Below are 20776 nucleotides of genomic sequence, written 5' to 3' on the forward strand. Positions count from 1 at the left end.
TCACTAAAACCTGCACACACAACCAAAGCTAGAAACCAACAACCACAAAATGCCAAGGAAACAAAGACCAAGGCCTTTAAAAAAGCCACCACCATTACATAGCATGAATGCACCACATGAATCACCTCAAACAACACATCATCAACAAGACAACTCACTGATGGCCTCCATCATCACTCCAAAGCTGCCAAGGCCACTTGCAACTAAATCATAGATCACAATCTACGAGGACCATAATTTCCCACAAGTCCAGTGTCAATCAACCACATCAAGAATGACTCGGGTTCACTTCCCTTAATAAAAGCAATTCAACCAAAATCATGAGAACTAACAGTTTGAAAGTCCTCAAATATTCTAAAATTGTTTTCCAAAGAACCATTCGCCCCCACATTTGAAAGCTTATCAGCCTCCACATTAGCTTCTCTAAGAACATGAGTCACCTTATAGTCTTCAAAGCCACCTAGAAGAAGTTTCATTCTTCGAACATGTTTGTCTAAATGCCATGCCTCCATATGACCTCTAGCTATCACGTTCACTACAATCTGAGAGTCACCTTCCAGATGGAGTTTTTTCACTCCCAATTTCTTAGCCATAAGAATAGCTTCTAAAGTCGCTTGGCACTCTGCATCATTGTTCAATCCATCCACCAATCTTTTAGCTCCTAGGGCTAGAATGTTTCCACAAGCATCCCGGGCAACTACTCTAGCACTAGAGACCCTTGGATTTCCCCTCGAGGCGCCATCAAAATTGACCTTGATCCAACCTTTATCTGGTGGGACCCACACCTGTCTTACTTCACCCATCCTCTAAGGATTTTCCCTCAAAAGCCCATTAGCAGGCCTAGAAATGTTAGTTTTTAATTAAAAGGGAGAAAATCAAATTTTGGAAAGAAAAGCATTTTTGAATAATGGAAATGATTTTTAATTTGGTAAAAAAAATAAATAAAAATTTAACCTAAAAATAGATTTTAGGTCAAAATTTCCTTTTAACCCAGGTTTTCATGTACTTTGGGGGAGGGTATTTGGAATGGAGAAATTTTGGGGGCATTTTTTGTTGGAAGAAATTCTTGAGCTTGCAGGTTGGGCTCTTCATCAAATCGCTTCCATGATTGCTAATAGAGGTTGGATTCTTGTTTACCTCCTTGATTTTTAAAGAGATTTTGTTTTGATTTAAAAGAAATATTTGTGTTTGTTTTGTTTGAAAAATCTCTTGAACTTGTGGAATAGGAAGAGTTTAGTTAAATTTGGAATGTAAATCCTCCTTGTTTCTCATTTCCTACCTCCAAATCAGATTCTTATTTGCTCAAATTGATTTCAAAGTCAAAATTTGGGGGTGGTTGTTCATAGTGAAATTTTTCTTAAACTTCCATATGAATGCATTCAAATTCAAGTTTTAAATTATAAAATTAGTTTGTGTTTGGCAAATTGGTTGGATGAATGTGTGTGATTTGTTCAAATTTGCCCAAATATGGGGTTATGCTGGTGAAATTTTCCCAGTGGACTGGTAATTTCCAAAAGAAAAATGGCATCCTCTTTGATTTTCTCAGAGATTTTTTGGGTGTATTTGTGTTTGGAGGTTATAGTTTAAAAAACAAATTAATTAAGCATTATGTATTTTGGAAAAATGTTCTCAGAAATTTTCTTAGAAAATTACGAGTCTGTGTATTTTGGGAGAGTAATTTGTTATATATATATATATATATATATATATATATGGGGGTGGCTTATTGGGGGACCATGGCCCTCGACCCATGGTCTCCACAACAACCCCTTCCCTTGGGAAAGGGAGGCCCATGTGGGTTTGCTTTTGTTGCTTGCAAACAAAACAAAATAAATAAATAAAGTTTTTTTAATATTATTTTATTTAAAAAGTTTTTATTTAATAGTAATTTTTAATTCTTAAATATTAATTAATATTTAATTTGTATTTTTTTTTATGCAAGGAAATAAACCTGATTTGGGAAAAAGATAAACTATATGTTTCTTTTTGAGGAGAATAGAAATGATTATTTTATGTTGGAATTAAATAATTAGTTTTTAAATTATATTTTCATATATTGGAAAATATATGTGATTTGGATAAATTAGAATAGATAAATTATGTTATAAAAGAATGGAAATGATGATTTTATTTTGAAAAATAAATATCAATTTTAGTTAATTAATATATAAATTAAATTATATCTTTATATGTATAGCATATAAATATAATTATATAAATGGGATTTTGGTTTGAAAATTATTGTGGGGTGTTGATATTGTTTTATGGTGTATATTGAAATATAGTTGAATTAGAAAAACTTGGCCGACTTATATTTTAAACAAAAAAAAAATAGAAAAATGATTGTCATTATAGATTAATGAAAATGCGTGTTTAATTTATGTATTCGCATTTGATTTTGAAATGGCAAGTCCTTAATTTCGAGTGTTGGATGTTGTCATGTGGTTAATTGTAACTAGTCATGTCTCTAGTCAAAGAATCGTCAGTTAGTACACCTCGTGTGAGGGCTTGTTTGGCCAAGTGGGTTTTTCCTACCGTATTGAACTCTATGTACTATTTCTTGTGTATACCTTGGTTTTGTGAGTTCATTTGATTTGTGGTCAAGTGTCATATGGGAGAGTGGCTTTTGAGTGGGGGCCACACCCAAAGTGGTAGGAGGGTAACACATCAAAAGTGTGTCTAAATAAGTGGTAACTTAATAGTATATTGGGGAATTGGTAGATGAAACACTAAGTAAGGTCATTGTGCCTCATGCATGGGATGAGTGCTAGTATAGACAGACTCAGGATGCAGTGAGAAGGCCCGAAATGGCAAACCAACAACCTTATCTTCACGAAAGGATGTGTTGGGTCCACATGAGACTTAGATGGGGATGGAGGTTCGAGAGAGGTTTTCAGGATAACCCAATAGATAGGGGTCGGGACCTATGGAGGCCTATTAGGGTAGCCATACCAAGCTATGTGATGACGCTCTTCCCTTATGTTCACTAGTGTGCAATTTGTGTTGTCTTTGCTTAGAGCACTATTGTAGAGTCATATCTGATTGTTTATGCCTTTGAGAGTACCTAATATTCATGATAGACCATGTGATGCTTGTGATGGGTTGCGAGGATTTAGTTTCATTGGTGCTCTAGTTGTTCTTTTGTATTTGCTCCATTCCATGTTTCAGATGGATCCTATTTCTTCTTCTTGGATCATTCTTGTATCTCTTAGACCAATGTGGTCATATTTATTATATTTTCTTTTGTACACCTTGATGGCAAGATGTAATTGATGTGAACCTTATGTATTCTTCACCCTATTAAATAGGGGTCTAGCAGCTGAAGTAGACCCAAAGATGTAGCCCATTAGGGGTGAACTTCGATATCAATTTGGTGTTGTGTGGCATATGTGTTCATCTGGTTCCTTTTTATTTTGGATGTATGAATGGCATTATGGTTAAAATGTATAATGTAGATTAGATGATATTAATCTTAAATGCATGTATGAATTTATCTAATTAAATGTCATAATATGGATCATGAAGAATGTAGGTTTAGTGAAATGCCAAGAAATTATTATCATATAATGCAAGCAAACTATGTAAGGAAATTAAATGTAAGGCATGTGTTTTAATTTAATATTGGATGTAATGTATGGTTAAATTGCAATGAATGAACTTAATCATGTTATCTAATATTTAACCTATCGAATAAATTTAACCATTGATTAAGTATAATTATGCTATTAAGTTAATCAACTTAATTGGATTAATTAGCATGAGTTGAGTTAGTGGTGAACCAAGTAACCACGTTGGGAAACCCCTTAGGTGTTAGTTAAGTCTTCTGCTGTGTAATCTGAACTTAATGTTAACTCAATTTATCATTAAACTAATTAAAGTTTTAAAGAAAATTTGTTTGCACTCTTATCTAGTGTTTAAGTTTTATTCCTTTGGGGTTGTCCTGGTAGGGTATTACTGTGTGTGTGTGTGTGTGAATGATAATCAATAAAATGTCATCAATTAACTAAAGATAATCAAACCAAGAAATGTATTTTCAACGTATATTGAAACTTAAAATTGCTTATAATTTGTAAATTGAACTTTGCTACACAACTTTTGAAAATGAAAAAATGGCATATAATATAGACATACATAGCCTTACACAAAATTGCAAGTAATACAAATATTACAATCAAAAAATTCTCATTAAGTGTATCCACTCCGCTTTATAATCAAACAATTTTAAGTAGTGGCAATTGATTTTGGCTTATTTGACACCCTATATCCACCTACAGCACACACATGATCTCTTTCAAAATGTTCTAGCATCACCTGATCGGACGGTTTGAACTGCTCCTTCTACAACTTCTTGACTTCCTAGGCAAACACTGCCTCTACTAGAATAGTAGAGTCGATGCAGTTTGCCTGCAAAAAAACATGAAGCATTAAACCCACAACAAAAATATTTGCCCAAAATCTCTTTGATACATTAACAAAACCAAAAATATGGGAGTATAACATACCTTGATAGATATTAAAAAATGCCCTCCATTTTTCAAGAAATGACGTGCATTCAATTTCTATCATTTCTTTTAATTTTGAAAAGAATGAGTACAAATTAGTTCCAAAGAGTATATTCAAAGCAAAAAAATTGAAAACCCAAAATATATCTTTGCTATTTAAAAACAAACCCTAAATGTTGGAGTGGAGGCATACTTGGTCTTGTTTTTGGAAGATGGGAATGAATGCAATTTTGTGATGGGAAGGCATGAGAGCACCATTTGTAGTGGTCTCCATAGGGATGGCATGCAAGGGGGTCACACTGGGTGGTGGACTAGGTGGTAACTAAGGAGGAGGTTGAGTTGGAGGAAGGGGATTTTCATACTGGGTAACATTGGACATAGGAATCCATTAGTACAAATAGCCAGTATTGGCTTCAACCAGTGCTCTCCAGGGATGGGGAAGCATGGGATTGTGAGGAGCATAATGTGGCCTAATGCCAACGGTCGTTGTCGCCAACATTGTCATTCAAGCCCTACAAGCAACAATTTTAGTCAAATAATAATTACAAATTTATAGATCTAGTGCCTACAAACCCTAAAGTGTAACACACCTAAGAATTGCTCAAAAAAACCCTTGCCAAAAGAATGAGTACAGATTAGTTCCAAAAAGTATATTAAAAGCAAAAAAATTGAAAACCCAAAATATATTTTTGCTACGTAAAAATAAACCCTAAATATTGGAGAAAAGGCACACTTGGTCTTGATTTCACATGATGGGAATGACTGCAATCTTGTGATGGGAAGGCATGAGAGCACCATTTGTAGTGGCCTCCACAGGGATGGCATGCGAGGGGGTTAGACTGGGTGGTGGACCAAGTGGTAATGAAGGAGGAGGTTGAGTTGGAGGAAGGGGCTTTTCATACTAGGTAACATTGGTCTCAAGATTCCAATATTACACATAGCTAGTATTGCCATCAACTAATGCTCTCCAGGGATGGGGAAGCATGGGATCACGATGAGCATAACGAGGCTTAATGCCAGCTGCCACTACTGCCACCATTGTCTTTCAAGCCTACAAACAACAATATCAGTCAAATAATAATTATAGATTTCCAAATCTAGCACCTACAAACCCTAAAGTGCAACACACCTAAGAGCTCAAAAACACCCTTACCATCAGTTGGGTTTTGTGAATACAATAAAATTAAATGGCATATTATAGAATGAACTCCAAAAAGTAAAAAATGGCTTACCTGCAAGTGAGACAAGATGCCAAAAGCAATAGACTTGCGCAGATAGTTGTAGAAGCCTCTTAAACCTCGGTAAAGATAAAATTATTGTGTTTATCATGTCCACAAATGAGTATGAGTAAAAGCCATAAATATTAATAAATGTTGACAATTTGCAGACTGAAACAAAAAAGAAAAGCGTAGGAAGAAAATGGTGCCCGAGAATTATTTTTTTGAGATGACTGACACTTTTCGAGCTAAAACCCCATACTAAAAGCCTATCGACTTAATAATAATAAATTTATTTATTCATTATTACGTATTATTAAAATATTTAATTTTGTTGACTTCAATGTTAATGATATTTATTTCATTATATGTGGAAAAAAAATTATTTCTTTGAATTATTAATTATGATATTTATAAATTAGTATATATTATATAGTCTATTAAAAAATAATTACTACTTCATTATATGTAGAAAAAGATATGTTATTTTTTTAACTTATTGATCACAATGATATTGATAAATTAGTATTCACTGCACACTCTATTTAAAAATTTGTTTATCTATAATATAAGAATAATATGAATGTTTGTATTAAAGTTTATTTTATTAAGCTCTGTTTAAATATAAGTAATTTGGAAAAAAATGATTTGTTTAACTTAAGTGCATATTAACAATTTAAGTGATTTTCACACATTTAAATGAGAAAGTATATGAATAATATTGTGGTGTATTTAAGTATTGTGATGTACAAATTTAGATATTCACATCATTTTTATTTAGTTTTAGTCTAATTTAATGAAATGTCTTGATGCATGTATATATTGACAAATGACACAATCTTGTATGAAGTTGGGTTCATTTCCCTAGCTAAATTATATATCCCCATACATGCCCACTTACATCTATAGTCTCCACCTTATCTTTATATGTGTATACTCTAATACATAGTTAATCCTTATATTTATTATATTTATACATACACCTACCAAAATATAGCTATTATCTACCAAGATTTGACCATTTATCCATCCATATTAATGTGACTATGGGGTAGACTCTTTGCCTTTCCAAAACTCCAATTCAAACTATAGTCAACTATTTCCATTTTGTTTTTGTAATGGAGCCAACTAAGTGAATGCTTTGTAAAATTTGAATTTTTGTTAGTATTGCAATCATTTTACATGTTGAAAGAACTCTCATATACTCTTTCTTATCATAAAGCATCAAAGGAACAATCCATGGCAAAAAAAGGTCTAATTAGTGCATTAAAACTAATAATAAATTTTCATATCTAATTCAAGCAAAAATTACACAAGCTCCTGCTCACATTATTTGGGCCATTTGGTGGAAGAGGAACAAAAGAATTTTCAGAAAAACATCCTCTTCTCTGGATCAAGTTTTGATCAAATTGGAAAATTCGATTGCAGAAATCATAAATTCTTCTCTCACTAATTCCAAGGACATCCAGTCTTTTACCCAGTGGGATAAGGTAATTGCAAAATCATGGAACGGTATTATTTTTCCAATAGGGACTCCCCCAAACTGGTCCTTAGCTCATGTGAGAGATAGGTCATCCATAAAATGGGTACCCCCAGCACCTAATTTCTTTAAGATCAACTTCAACGACTCTTCTCATGGAAACCCAGGGAAGTCGGGAATTGGAGTTTGCATTCAAGATCAATTTAGAAAAATGTGTGCTTTCCAAGCTTCACCCATCCCTCTAGGTACAAATAACTTGGCGAAGGCAAATGCCTTACTAGCTGGTCTGGTGTTAGCAAGGAAGTGTGGCTTCTCCAATATACACATAGAGGGGGATTCATTAGTTATTATCAACTCAATTACCTCAAAAAGATCTAAGACCTGGCATCTTTCGTATGTTTTGAAGCACACCTTGGATCTTCTCGACACTTTTTCAGACTACATTGCTAGCCACACATTAAGAGAGGGCAACTCCATTGCTGACATGTTAGAAAATATGGGCTATGATGGCATTTCAGTTGAGTCGGTTGCAATTCCCACTAAACTGTCTTCTTTTCCCAAATTGCTTGAATTGGTACAAAAGGAAAGTACAATACTCTAATCACAAATTACTTCCTAATAAATACTCCCATGGAAGCATTTAACCGGTGCCTGTGTACAAGAAGGCTGACAGGACACTAGCATTTATGTTTTTAAACGCACTTGGTAGATGGTATGAATGAAATTTTAGTGCGAATTACTCTAGGATTTTCACAACGTCACTTCACATGGGGCAAAACAGACTCAAGCCTCTCACACATCCTCTCAACTGTGTTACGGTCACAAATTAATGCAAGAATCACAAACATGATCCTAAAAATTTGATCATTTATTGTACTTTGAGATGTTAATTTTTGTTTATAAATGGAATCAACTTGTTTTTATATACACAGTTCTTAGCGGAAACTTTTGAAATCTTTTAAATTTTTGAAGTATCTCAGTGCTTTGCAATATGGAGAACGGCTCTTGCGTAGGGTGCAGGCAAATGCATTGGGAGTACATGTCATGGAACGACCGAGTTTCAGTGCAAATTTCAGAACCCTCAGCATCTTTTCATGGACACATCAATGACAGGGACCTCGACCAACTTTTTCTTCTACCCAATCCACAATTGAGAGGAGTTGTCAAAGACTTCATCAGTGAGGAGATCTTATCCCCTCAAGCTAAAAGGATTCTTTATCCCTATCAACTTCTCAACTCTTTTATGTCAAATGCTCTAGATCTCTTGCAATCTATTCCTCTACTTTAACTAGTGTTCTTCAAGATGGTAAGACAAGATGTGCTTGCACCAGCCTCATTCCATGAAACCCTGGTAAAATATAATCTATGGTAGGGGTTGGCTCTCCTTGGGGGACTCTTTACTAATCACTTTATTCAATCTAGTCATGCTTACATGGTACTTTATTACTGAATAAAACATGCCCTCGAACGGAAAAAAATCCGCCATGTGAAGAACGGCTTGCATCAATTTGATAGACAATTGGATGACCACATTGTGCACAGAGTCAAAATTAAAGTTGGGGCCCTCATGGTGATCCTGGAAATAGAAAACGTTGATCCCTGTTTGCCAATTTTGCAACTGGTGGAAAGGGGACAGACTACAGATAGGGTGCCAGACCTCAACGCACCGGTGCAGGATGAAGCCATGGGATGGCCTGCCTTTGATGCCCTTGTAATTCAGTCCCATGAGGAGGACGCCATGGACGAGTAAAGTTATCCTGGCTTTGTTTTTTGCTACTTACAATATGCTCTTTTTTGAGAGGTGGAAAATCTGATGGCAACCGATATGACCCTAAAAAAATTTGTCTGCCCCTTGTTTACCAGTGTTGGTTTTGGTGTTTATTTTCACTGGTATATCAGAACTGGTTGTGGAGCCATCTTCTTAGCATGTTGGCTAGCACCAGTAATGGAGGCTTTTCTTCTATGAACCGGTCACGAGGACAACATACCAATTTCATAGTTCCGATACAACACAACCGAAAACCGGTCGTGGCATCTTTTCAGTGTTCTGACAACCAGATTTCCTCTTCCCAGTCTTCATGACAACCGGTTGTGGGGGTCAATTTTTTAAGGTTTCACCCGGTCTTGTTCTGACCTGCTACTCCAAATCTGGCCTCCAAGAAGCTCATTCTATGGGTAGGTCCTATCTATCTCTCCAGATCTTCGAGGGGCTTCTCCTCATAGCCTCCTTTCCTCTTTTTCATTGTATTTGAGCAAGGATATAGGGTTTCTTCTTGATTCTTTCACTATTGAGCTCTTGAATTAGTTTTCTAATTAATATATATATCAGTGGCTTGCCACTTTTTGCTTTAAAAAAAATAAAAAATTACACAAGCTTAGTTGGATCTCTCTATCTATTTCTCTCCCTCCTCCCCCCCTCTACTTTTATCTACTCTAAAATAAGCACACTAGTGGCAAGAACTTGACACTTTGCATCTCTTGTTGTAATTTCTCATCGCTTTAGCCATTTTCTGGATATGCTATAGGGGGTTGGGTGGGCGGTTGTTTTTTTGTGTTTGTATGGAAGGAAATTTTGGGAGTTAGGTTCTCAGTGTGCACGGATTTTTAGAAATATGCTTTGTAAAACCATTTTATATTAATATAAAACTATATTTAACCAATCAAAAAATAATAAATTATTATTTAAATATATTCATTAATTTAATTTTCACTTGTAGTGAGAACGGTGGAGACATATGCTCGCCATTCCATTTTGATATATATTAGTGTTCCATATGGAATAAGAATATAAAATTGGGGCTATGCAGGGTGCAGATTAAGTCTAATATTCATTTTTATTTGAAGTCCATATTCTTCTCGCTACTCCTTGAACTTGCATATATATATATATATATATATATATATAGTGTATTATTATTGTTATATATTATTTATAATCTAATTTTATAGTAGATATATTATATATGTTAGTACCAAGATAAGTATATTTAACGTCGAAGGCATTTCTTTATTTGAAATGGACAACTTATTTTATGAAATCAGTATTCGAATAAGCATTTGTCATAGATGAAAAAGGAAACATCCACATTTGAGTGTGCAACGTAGTTAGTCCAATCCTATTAATCAAAACATTGTTATGTCAAAAATAAAACATACTTAAAGAAAGAAAAAATAATTAATAAATTTAAAATATTAGCCTTTGGGTGGCTACAAGAAGTTGAGTCCCACTTTTGGGCAAAAAGTGGAAGTGTTTTCTCTATTTTTCAAATTTTCTGTCGATTGATGTCAAAATTTGATGCACTTAGAGATTGAATCTTTAAAAACTTCAGTAATAGAAAATGTAGTTCTCGAAATCTACTTTTCAAATATGTAATTTATTTTAATGCTCACATGGTAGAAAATACTTTTAGTAGGCATGTTTAAAAACCAGTTTTTCAAAATGCCTATTTCAGGACCATACCACACGTGTACGACCACCTTTTTTTGATGCAAATAAATGAATTTTTGCAAATCCTTCTGGGAAACGATACCTAAGACACCAAAGATGAGAATATTTTTTATTATTTTTTATTGAATATATTTTTTTAATTAATTTTTAACTGACAATAAAGTATATTTTCAAAACATCGGGTGTACAACCACCATAATTTGATGAAAATTTCATATTTTTCAATTTTATTTTTTTAATATTCAAAAAAATTGTATGTAGATCGATTTCATATAATTTATTTTTCTAAAATCCTAAAAACAAAAAATTTATTACAGGTTTAGTGAACCTTAGTATTTTAGGTTTAGGTTCCACTTTTGATTAATAAATAATACACAAATAGTAAAAATAATCTTATCACTATGAAATTTACATTTCTGAAATTAGGACGCTGAAAACTCTAATGAGTTTTCGTTTCGTCAAAAAATTCAATCAGAAAGGCCCTCAAAAAATTAGGCCAAGGTAGAAATTTGATGCCATTTTACCTTAGTCATTTTTTTAAAGATCCAAGGATAGGCTTGGTGGGACCAAACCTATCCCAAAGCAAAAAACAATGCTAAGGGTTGTTTCCTGCCCCTAATTTTAACAAATGGGCGATGGGCGCCTGTTTCGCTTTGTACCGTTGAAAGTGAAATGGGCGCTCATTTTTTAAAAACAGGCACCCGATTATAAAACGGGCACTCGTTTCATTAAAAAATGGCCACCCATTTCTGAAAAGATTCGTTGGGCTAGAATCTGGCCCACAAGCACAAATCCTAATGATTGAATGATTCTTCAATCATTGCCTAACAAGTACGATTTGCAAAGAGAATGTTTTGATTAATCATTCTCTTTTTTTGTCTTATTGTTGATTTGATAAGGATATCGATTCAAATTCAAAATTTGGTGCAGCCATGGGATCAAATCAACGCAGGAAGAGGCAAAGGAAGGTTCTGAAAAACTAAGGAGATTGCAACAAATAGGGAGGAGGAGGTAATACGTCAACGAGAGAGAAGATCAAGAATGAGACAAGGAGCTTCAAGTTCCACAATCGTTTCAGAAGAGGAGAATATCAGTGAGACCATAAATGTTGACGAAGGAAACACAATAGAACCATTTAATTCAGGTGCATCTTTTAATCCATTATTGGATACATGTATGTCTTCATAGCCCTATGTTTTTTCTCATGGAGAAATTGGTGATTTAGTACAAGCAAGTTACTTATTAAATCAAACGCCAATTGAAAATCAAACCCCAAATGAAATTAGAACTCAAGTTGAAACTGAAATTGAAATCCAAATTGAAACCCCAAATGAAACTAGATCTCAACTTGAAACTGAAATTGAAACTGAATTTGAAACTCCAAATGAAATTGAAAATCCACATGCAACTAAAACCAATAATGTGTATGTAGACATGGAAACACCAATTGAAAATGAAACATGTTTGAATGATAATCAAACGAATGAAATTTTTGAAATTAAAAGTGATGTACTAGACAACCTTCCTAGCTTGGTTTCATGGAGACAGATTAGGACACATGCAAATAGATTGTTTAGATATTTTTTTTATAATAAGAAATTTGGGTTTCAATGTCAATTAATGGTACAACTAATTAAAATGACTAAAATGCGAAAAGTGATGAAGAAGTTAGGCTTTTATGTCAAACCCAAGAAGAAGGACGAGTCTTTAAAACAAGTTGTATCGATTGTTGCTAGCGCCTTTGATACAATCGAAAAGAAAAGTCATTCTAAAGATAAAAACGCGGCATGACGGGCAATAACAACAGCTTTAGTAAGCCAAACAACTTTAAATAAAAGAATGATGAGTAACATAAGTGGATATCTTAATATTCATCGTAAAAATTTGTGAAGAGCTGTAAAAAGAAGAGTTAATTTTGAAAGTGATCTGGCAAACAAATTGTGGACTTTTAGTGGTAGACTACCAAGGTCTGATATGAAACTTACTGGTGAAGTAAAAAATTTGATTGAAAAATTCTGGCACGATAATACGAGAGTATCACCTAATGTTAGAGATGATCTTAAATTAAGAGTTAGGTTAAAAAATTGTGATCCACATCCAAAACACCTATTGGACATGACTCAAACTGAATTGTACAAAAAAAATCTAGATGATAAGGTATTGACTATTAGCATTTGTCAAAGGTCTTTTGAAAAGTGTAAACCTTGGTATGTTAGAATTAACAAATAAAGAGTCACATGTTGTTGCAAATCTCATGTTCAATTTCGCTACCATTATGACGTATTTCGATATATATGTGTTACCATGCATAGTAATGGAATGTTCCAAGAATGTGGTATAAATATACCACCTGAAACTATAAAGGAGTTTATATCAAGTTTGTTTTGCAACCCACCAAATGAGCAACATTTTCTTTTCAATGCATGTGTTTCCAGTGTATATGATATATGTGGCAATCTTGCATTGTTGGATGAATGTTTGCATGAAAATCTTTCAAATGATTTTGGACAACAATTAGTTGATGTTAAAATATTTAAAACTGTTGAGTATCCACTGAAGGATGGAAAGGTTGGAAGATGATGCGATCTAATCACTGAAAAAGTTAGTGTTCGTGCATTTATGAATGAATTTAAGAGTAACATTGTATCTAAATATGTTAAACACACTCAAAATGCTAGATGGCTCAATGGTCAGTTTCGAATATGTAAGGATACATTTCCTGTTGGTAGTATACTTTTAGTTGTTGAATTTGTAGAGAACTACACGCTTGCACTACAAGATGAGGTCCAATCACAATACTACAATTCAGTGTAAGTATAGATTTTTTTCCATATTGTCTATAGGAATGCACCAGATAGTATAGAAGAGGATCGCAAAATTTTGAGAGAGTACCATTTCTATATGAGTGATAATAAATTACACTCATATGAGTTTGTCTAGTATTTCTTCAAGACCTTTTTTCAGAATTTGAGGGAGAGAAAAATTCAGATGACACAACATCTAATATGGTCTAATAATTGCACAGGGCAATTCAAGAATGCTAGAATGATTTATTGGTTGAGTAGGATTCATAAGAAAACTAATATCAAACACATGTGGAGTTTTTTTTAGGTTGGAGATGGGAAAGGAGAACATGATGGTTCCGGTGCATGTGTTAACAGAGCCCTTTGCAGAGAGAAACTCAAATTCGAGGAAAAGGATAAATTTAAAAATACAAGTGCAATTGTGGATTGGTGTAGTGCAACTTTATCCACAGGATCAAGTCAGAACTCTACAATTAGATGTTTCTTCTAGCTAGTTAAAGAGGAGAATATCCTTCCAGGATATGATTGTGATACAATCAATGGGTCAGCTAGATGGCATTCATTTAAGAGTTCTAATTCTAACACTTGGACTATATGGACTAGAGAGCTTGCATTTTTCTGTCAATTTTGTGTTGCAGGTGAATGGGAAGAATGTGAGTATATGGAATGGGTCAAAGAATGGCAACACAAATCCTTAACACCTAGTGAGACACAATATCAAGATGTTAGAAGAAATGAAGACCCAGATCATGCATTTGCATCAGAAGATTATGATCGTGTTTCAAACCTCATACAACCTGGTAATTTAATTCAATTTCTTGTTTATAACTTTAAATTATATATTTTTATGTATTGTCATATAATTTATGATTGTATTTGAATTATAAATTCTAACAAGTTTTATTTCTACATGTACTTAAATTTGTTTTCTAGGAAATGTGTATGTTGTTGTTGCACCCAAGGATAATGATGAGCAGGTTGAGTATTGGCTAGCTAGATGTGTAGAACCTAAGAAAAAGTTGATATGTGATCAAGTAGATGATGATGGTTTTCAGTATCTAGTTGGGTCTGTTGTGGTAGTTGGCACATGGCTATGCAAATACTTAACAAGAAGGAATGGCTTACCAGCTTATGGACTACTAATCATAAAAGAAGATTATACACTATTCTCATTTGGTGGTGGCAACAAACATAAAATTAGAAATATACAAAGGTAGACCTACTAATAAGGTATTGTGGACACTTTCAATAGAAGAGCATGAGGCAATCATAGATGCATTGGAGAAGAGAGAGGATGTAGATGGTCCATTAGGTTGAATCAAATTTATATGCATGTAAGTTTGTGTTACTTGTGTGAACTCTTTTATATTTAATCATGATAATTGTTTTTCTTTGTCTTTTTAACATTGTACTTGTCTACATTTGATAAAATTTTGGTTTCATAAACAACATTGTATTAGTTATCTTCTTCTTAATGTTATTTTGTGCACATTGTAATTGTGTTACAATCATTCTAATTTTTTATGATATATTTGATTCAACCTAATGTACCATCACCGCAAATGACAATGTCGATGGTTGCATCTAGCTCAATCCCAGAGACATACCAATACTGGTAGTGGTATCAACCTGAACAACATATATAAAGCATGAATCAAACTTGTATATATACATAAATTATAAAGTATATATATAGATTACAAGTTTATCATACAAAATCATACATGTGATGTAGGCAAAGTAATTGATGGGTGAAGGCATACATGTGATGCACCATCAAACAATCTAGAAGCCTACAATTGCAAATATTTACAAACATGAATCAAAGTTGTACATAAATTAGTAAGCATATAAACACTTCAAATTAATGGATAAAAAACATACTAGTGGTATATGAGGTTGAGCCTCAGCAGTCCACGAGTCACGTGAAGAACTACCCACCTTGGTACTACACGAAGCACCCTACAAAATTGAAAAAACATATGATACACATCATTACATTAAAAAATTTATTGTTTATTTTAAATGTAAGTGCATACCATAAATGGGGCACCAACATCTCTAGGTATCGAGGTAAGATGATGTCAGTTCCTCAATGATGTGGTATGATCCATCCTCTATTTAGAAAAAAATGACTCATGTTATGGTTCATATGTGTATATATAAGGAATTTAATATAGCACTGTAAATTATATAAATAAATTTGTACCTCTGTAGGCTAATCATCATCTGCCCACAAGAGATCAACATATGAAGAGACAACATCAGCATGTGCAGCATCAGCATCATCAAAATCACCATCTCCTCCAAGGGCAGCCTCACTCTGTGGACCTGTACATACATTCCCGCAGCTCATGCAAACATGTGCTAAGCTGGGGGCAACCCTCACCTTGCGCAACTGTTGTACCAAATTGCCTGACAGGGCACTCAATGAGCCAAGAGCAGAATCCACTACTCAATGATGGGCAAGTGTTGGAACAACTAGTGCAGGAAGAGGAATCAAGGGATCATCATGCACATGATTTCTAACCCTGTCGCTCAATTTGGCTCTTGGCCTATCCTGGGGCATGCCTCTCCTGACCCCCTAAAATGATCTAATATCAAAGTAATTGGGCTTTTTACCCAATTCAAAATCAGCCCATAATTTTTTTAAAAAATACATTGGGACCTCATGACTGGAGTGTGGTGGATAGTCAAAGACCATCCACCACCGCTCCCAAAAGTGTCTAGCTATTCCTAGGTGCCTACACTATCTAATTGAGATTTGTGGCTTCTTCGGATCTATCTCTTCACCTGTCTTAGGGTTCACAAAATATTGTTTCAAATCTATTTTTGTTATTTTAAATTCATTGACTTGTTTGTATGTTAGGCCATCAATGTAAAATGCATGCAATCCCTCCTACTAACTACGATAGCTATCCAGCTCGCTATCTAAAGCCTGTATAGATTGTGCAATCCCTTGCATACTATCTACAAGGCATAACAATTGCGGAGGTGGATGAGGCTCACGTCTAATGGTATGGATATCTCTAATCAAAGAATCAATATTCCTCCTAATGGTCTACCTCAACTGATCGGGTGGAGGTGGAGGTGGAGGTGGAGGTGGAGGTGGAGGTGGCGCTAGACCTAATAGCTCATCTATCTCAAACTCATCCATTCTGTGAAAATAATCTGCATATATATACAAACATGAAAATTTACAATTTCTATTTAATTTACATTTCACCTTCCAAAAAAACTTATAATTAAATACAATTTACCAACTTAAATATAAAAAAGGAAACTCACATAGATCTATAATATTATTAATAGGTGGGTCTATTTTAATAATAAGCATCATTTAAGAAATATTATTCACTTAAATCAAATTATAATAAATATTCTACAAAATAAAATATCATAATGCCCATGAAACTCAAACAATACTTTTTAGCATCTAAAGATGCATTAGTATAAGTTCCATCAAAATCATAAAAATAATCATGAGAAAGAGAGAGAGAATAGATAATGAATAAAATGACTCCACCGAATTAGATAATGAATAATCATCTCCTCTAGACTCCACTAAGGGCTCATTCTCGATTAAGATTTTTTTTAGTTGGCATTTTGGGCCATCATGGTGCATTTGTATGTTTGTTATAGAGAGATGGATGATTACATTACCTATGATAGTTGTACTTTGGGACCCATAATAGTTGACCATCTTGTCATGAGAGGCTTCTAATCATAGTTTAATGGTAGCGTTGTGTAGTTCATCTTTTCAAAGAAGGTAACTTCCATGGAATTACAATTTAGTCCCCTTGCAATATTTAACCATTATCGTCAATTAGGCTACCCCTTTATATTTTCAACTTCATAGGAATCGATTCAACTACTCTCTTTTGGTTATAACTAAATTCATTAAAGTAATTAAGTTATATCTATGAACTTGTCAATATATGTATTGCTTTGTTGTGTTCTTTGCTAGAATCATGGGATGATTTAGTGATCACAACTAGTAGTACTACACTAAGTTGAAGCTTGAATAAATAGTAGGTTCTCTACTCTTGGAGGAGTTAAAACAAAAAAAAAACTCTTTTTTTTTAAAGGAGGCATTGGTTATTAGAGGAAGATAAAAGGATAAAGCAAAGAGAAAAAATAAGAAAAAGGACAAAGCTCCAAATCTAAAGTGAGATCTAAGTCTCTCAATAAATCCTATGTTAAACTTTATAATTATGTCAAGAAAATCCACATAAAAATGAATGCAAGAAAAATATTACAAGAATGAATTAAATGATGATTTAGATTCAATTAATTATTAGGATGACAATAGTGATATAACTGTTATATATTTGGAATGCATATATGTGAGGATACATGGATGATTAAATATAGAGATTCTTTCCACATGACATTCTATTTCTCATTGAGGCATAATTTTACATTTAGTGTAATATTTTTTAAGTTAAAAAACATCTTTAGATGCACATTGCGACATTGGTAGAAGGTGGACTTTAGGAGTAGTTGAAATTTAGTATAATAATGTCATTTTAGAAAATTGGGATATGTCACAACCCTCCTTTATCACTTTTGGATTTAAATCACAATTTTATTTTATCTTTGGATAAGCTATTTAAATGATTGAGTAAATGTTACAAAAAGAATGAAAAATAATAATACACACACACACACATGGAAAATATACATTATTTTTATTTATTTAATTTCCACATCCAATCGTGGCACATGTTGTAGGAAGAATAAGAAGCTTCTAGAGGTTTCTTCACCACCTTGCATGTAACTCCTCCACTAAGTCTAATCAATTTGCATGAAGTCTAAATTTGGGAAAGAATCTCCTTTTTAATTAAATTTTCTAGATAGTGGAATGGAGGGAATTTTTTTATAAAATTATATGCAAGTTTCAAAGAGGGGAGTTGATTATGTTTTGAAGGAAATTTTCCAAGTTTTAGAAATAGATATTTTTGGTAGTCTCATTTTCATTGCAGGAATTTTAAGTTGTTGTTTAGGATTTCTCTCAAGTTGCAAGGAAGGATCATAAGGGTAGCTAGTGGATTCAACATCAAGCTCGATAAACTAGGTTCTCTCCTCGTTGTTTATCTTTACATTTACTTATGAGGAATTCGTATTATCAATAGTTATAGATCTTCCTTTATATAAAGAAACTCTTTTATTTGATTTTAAATCTTTTATTGAGGATAAATAGTAATGATGATGCCTTCATATAGTGCATGTAAAATATAGTTATTTAAATTATTTTATTTCCCTCAAGAAAATATGCACATGATCTTGCTTTTATTTTTCTTCTAAAAATTTTAGCAAAAGAAAATCATATTCCTTTATTTGTTTAAAATCTCTTTTTCTGAAATCAAAATTCTTCCTGTGTGATTTGAATCCTTATTCCTCCCTCTGATTCTTTTCTCTGGTTCTTCGAATGGAAATTTGAATCTCATTCTTTAATCCCTCTGCGATTATCTTTAAAATCTCTTTGCTCTGATTCTTTTCTCTGGTTCTTCGAATGGAAATCTGAATCTCATTCTTTAATCCCTCTGCGATTATCTTTAAAATCTCTCTGTGATTATCTTTAAAATCTCGCTGTGATTATCTTTAAAATTTCTCTGTGATTATTTTTAAAATCTCTCTGTGATTATTTTAATCTCTTTGTGAATATTAATTAAAATAAAATCTCTCTGTGAAATGAGTTGAATAAAATCTCTGTGAAATCAGTTGAATAAAATCTCCGTGAAATGAGTTGAATAAAATCTCTCTGTGAATATTGGTTGAAACTCTGTGAATATCAGTTGAATAAAATCCTCTTGTGAATACTGGAAACGAATTTTGGAAATAAACAATTCCCCTGTGAAATCTAGAACAAACCTCCTGCTTGTGAATGCTAGAATAAGCTCTCTCTCTCTCTCTCTCTCTCTCTCTCTCTCTCTCTCTCTCTCTCTCTCTCTCTCTCTCTCTCTCTCTCTCTCTCTCTCTCTCTCTCTCTCTCTCTTTGTGTGTGTAAATGTCAACCACCTGTTTACTGTAGAATCAATCTAAAACAATTATTTGGTCATATATTTTATCCATGTTCTTTTTTTCACAAATAAATTCTCTTTTGTTTTTATATATCATTAAGTAATTGGGAATAAGAAACCATATATATATATATATTAAGTTTATATTAAAATGTATTAATGTTGCATTATAATTATATTAAGTTTATTTCAAATGTTAAAATATTTTAATGTTGCAAGTAATTCACGGACTTCAAAATTTATTTGAATGATGCATGGAGGCATCAGGGGTGGCAGTTATTGTAACCGCCGAAGGGGATAGTGGTACCCTGCACAACCCCTGCGGTCACTATCACGATAGTGGCCGCAGGGGAGTGGAGGGGCCCACGGTGTCCCCTCAACCCTGCGGGACTGCGCATGCAGGACCACAGGGGTGATGGGACCCCGTGGTCCCCACCCCCCTATTGATTATTAAACATTAACCATTCGCCATGTTTTGTTTTTTTTGTCATTATATTATTTTATTTTTTTTTATAAAAGTATAAAATACAATTTAGAAATAAATGTATAAATTGCAAATTTGAAATTGCTAATTTTCTTTTCCTTAGTATAAACTTTAAGTTATTAAATTAACTTAGAAAATTAATAAATATTGGGGATTATTGAGGAATGAATTCATGATTAACTTATCTATAATAAATACTTGTAAATTATATTATATCAAATATTATAATTAGAATCATTCGATCTATTAAGATCCATTGGGCACTTAGTTGGCATTAAGCAAATAATTCACATTAATATGATTCGAATCAAATGCCTAAATTTAATAGCTATTTTTGGATTGTTTAATCATGCATGCAAATTACTTATAGATTAATTACATTTATTGACGTTTTCATGCAAGTTGCACTATTCTTATAACATGCAAATTTCTTATAGATTAATTACATTTATTGACGTTTTCATGCAAGTTGTACTATTCTTATAACATGTAAATTAATTATAGATTAATTACATTTATTGACATTTTTTTTACACATGTAATTATTAATATGCAAGTTTCATGATGGTAATTGTTATGCAAAGTTATATTTCAAGTTTTGAGTAATAAATAATGTTAGTCATGGTTTTTATTCCATGCAATTCATCAAGTAGTTATTTCAAGTAATTGAGCTTTGCAATGTCTAAATTCATAATTATTTTTCAAGCAGGATGTTTACCATAAGTCAAAAAATTAAATAAAGGAAGTTGGAAAACCAAAACCTAGTAGCGTTCGGTATATACAGTGCCTCTAGGTCAAGCTTATGGGTAATGTCGTCA

General features: G+C 33.2%; 1 protein-coding gene across 1 annotated transcript in view; it reads left to right on the top strand.

The window, feature by feature from the left end:
- The first annotated feature begins 12434 nt into the window (after positions 1 to 12434).
- The window catches only part of LOC131876509 (uncharacterized), a 54804-nt gene continuing 46462 nt past the window's right edge, over positions 12435 to 20776 (top strand). Inside the window, exon 1 of the mRNA XM_059221929.1 lies at positions 12435 to 12459. Coding sequence (XP_059077912.1) covers positions 12435 to 12459 — 25 coding nt within the window. The remainder of the gene's footprint in view (positions 12460 to 20776) is intronic.

This window comes from Cryptomeria japonica, chromosome 6 (assembly GCF_030272615.1).
Source record: "Cryptomeria japonica chromosome 6, Sugi_1.0, whole genome shotgun sequence".
Classification (NCBI taxonomy): Eukaryota; Viridiplantae; Streptophyta; class Pinopsida; order Cupressales; family Cupressaceae; genus Cryptomeria; species Cryptomeria japonica.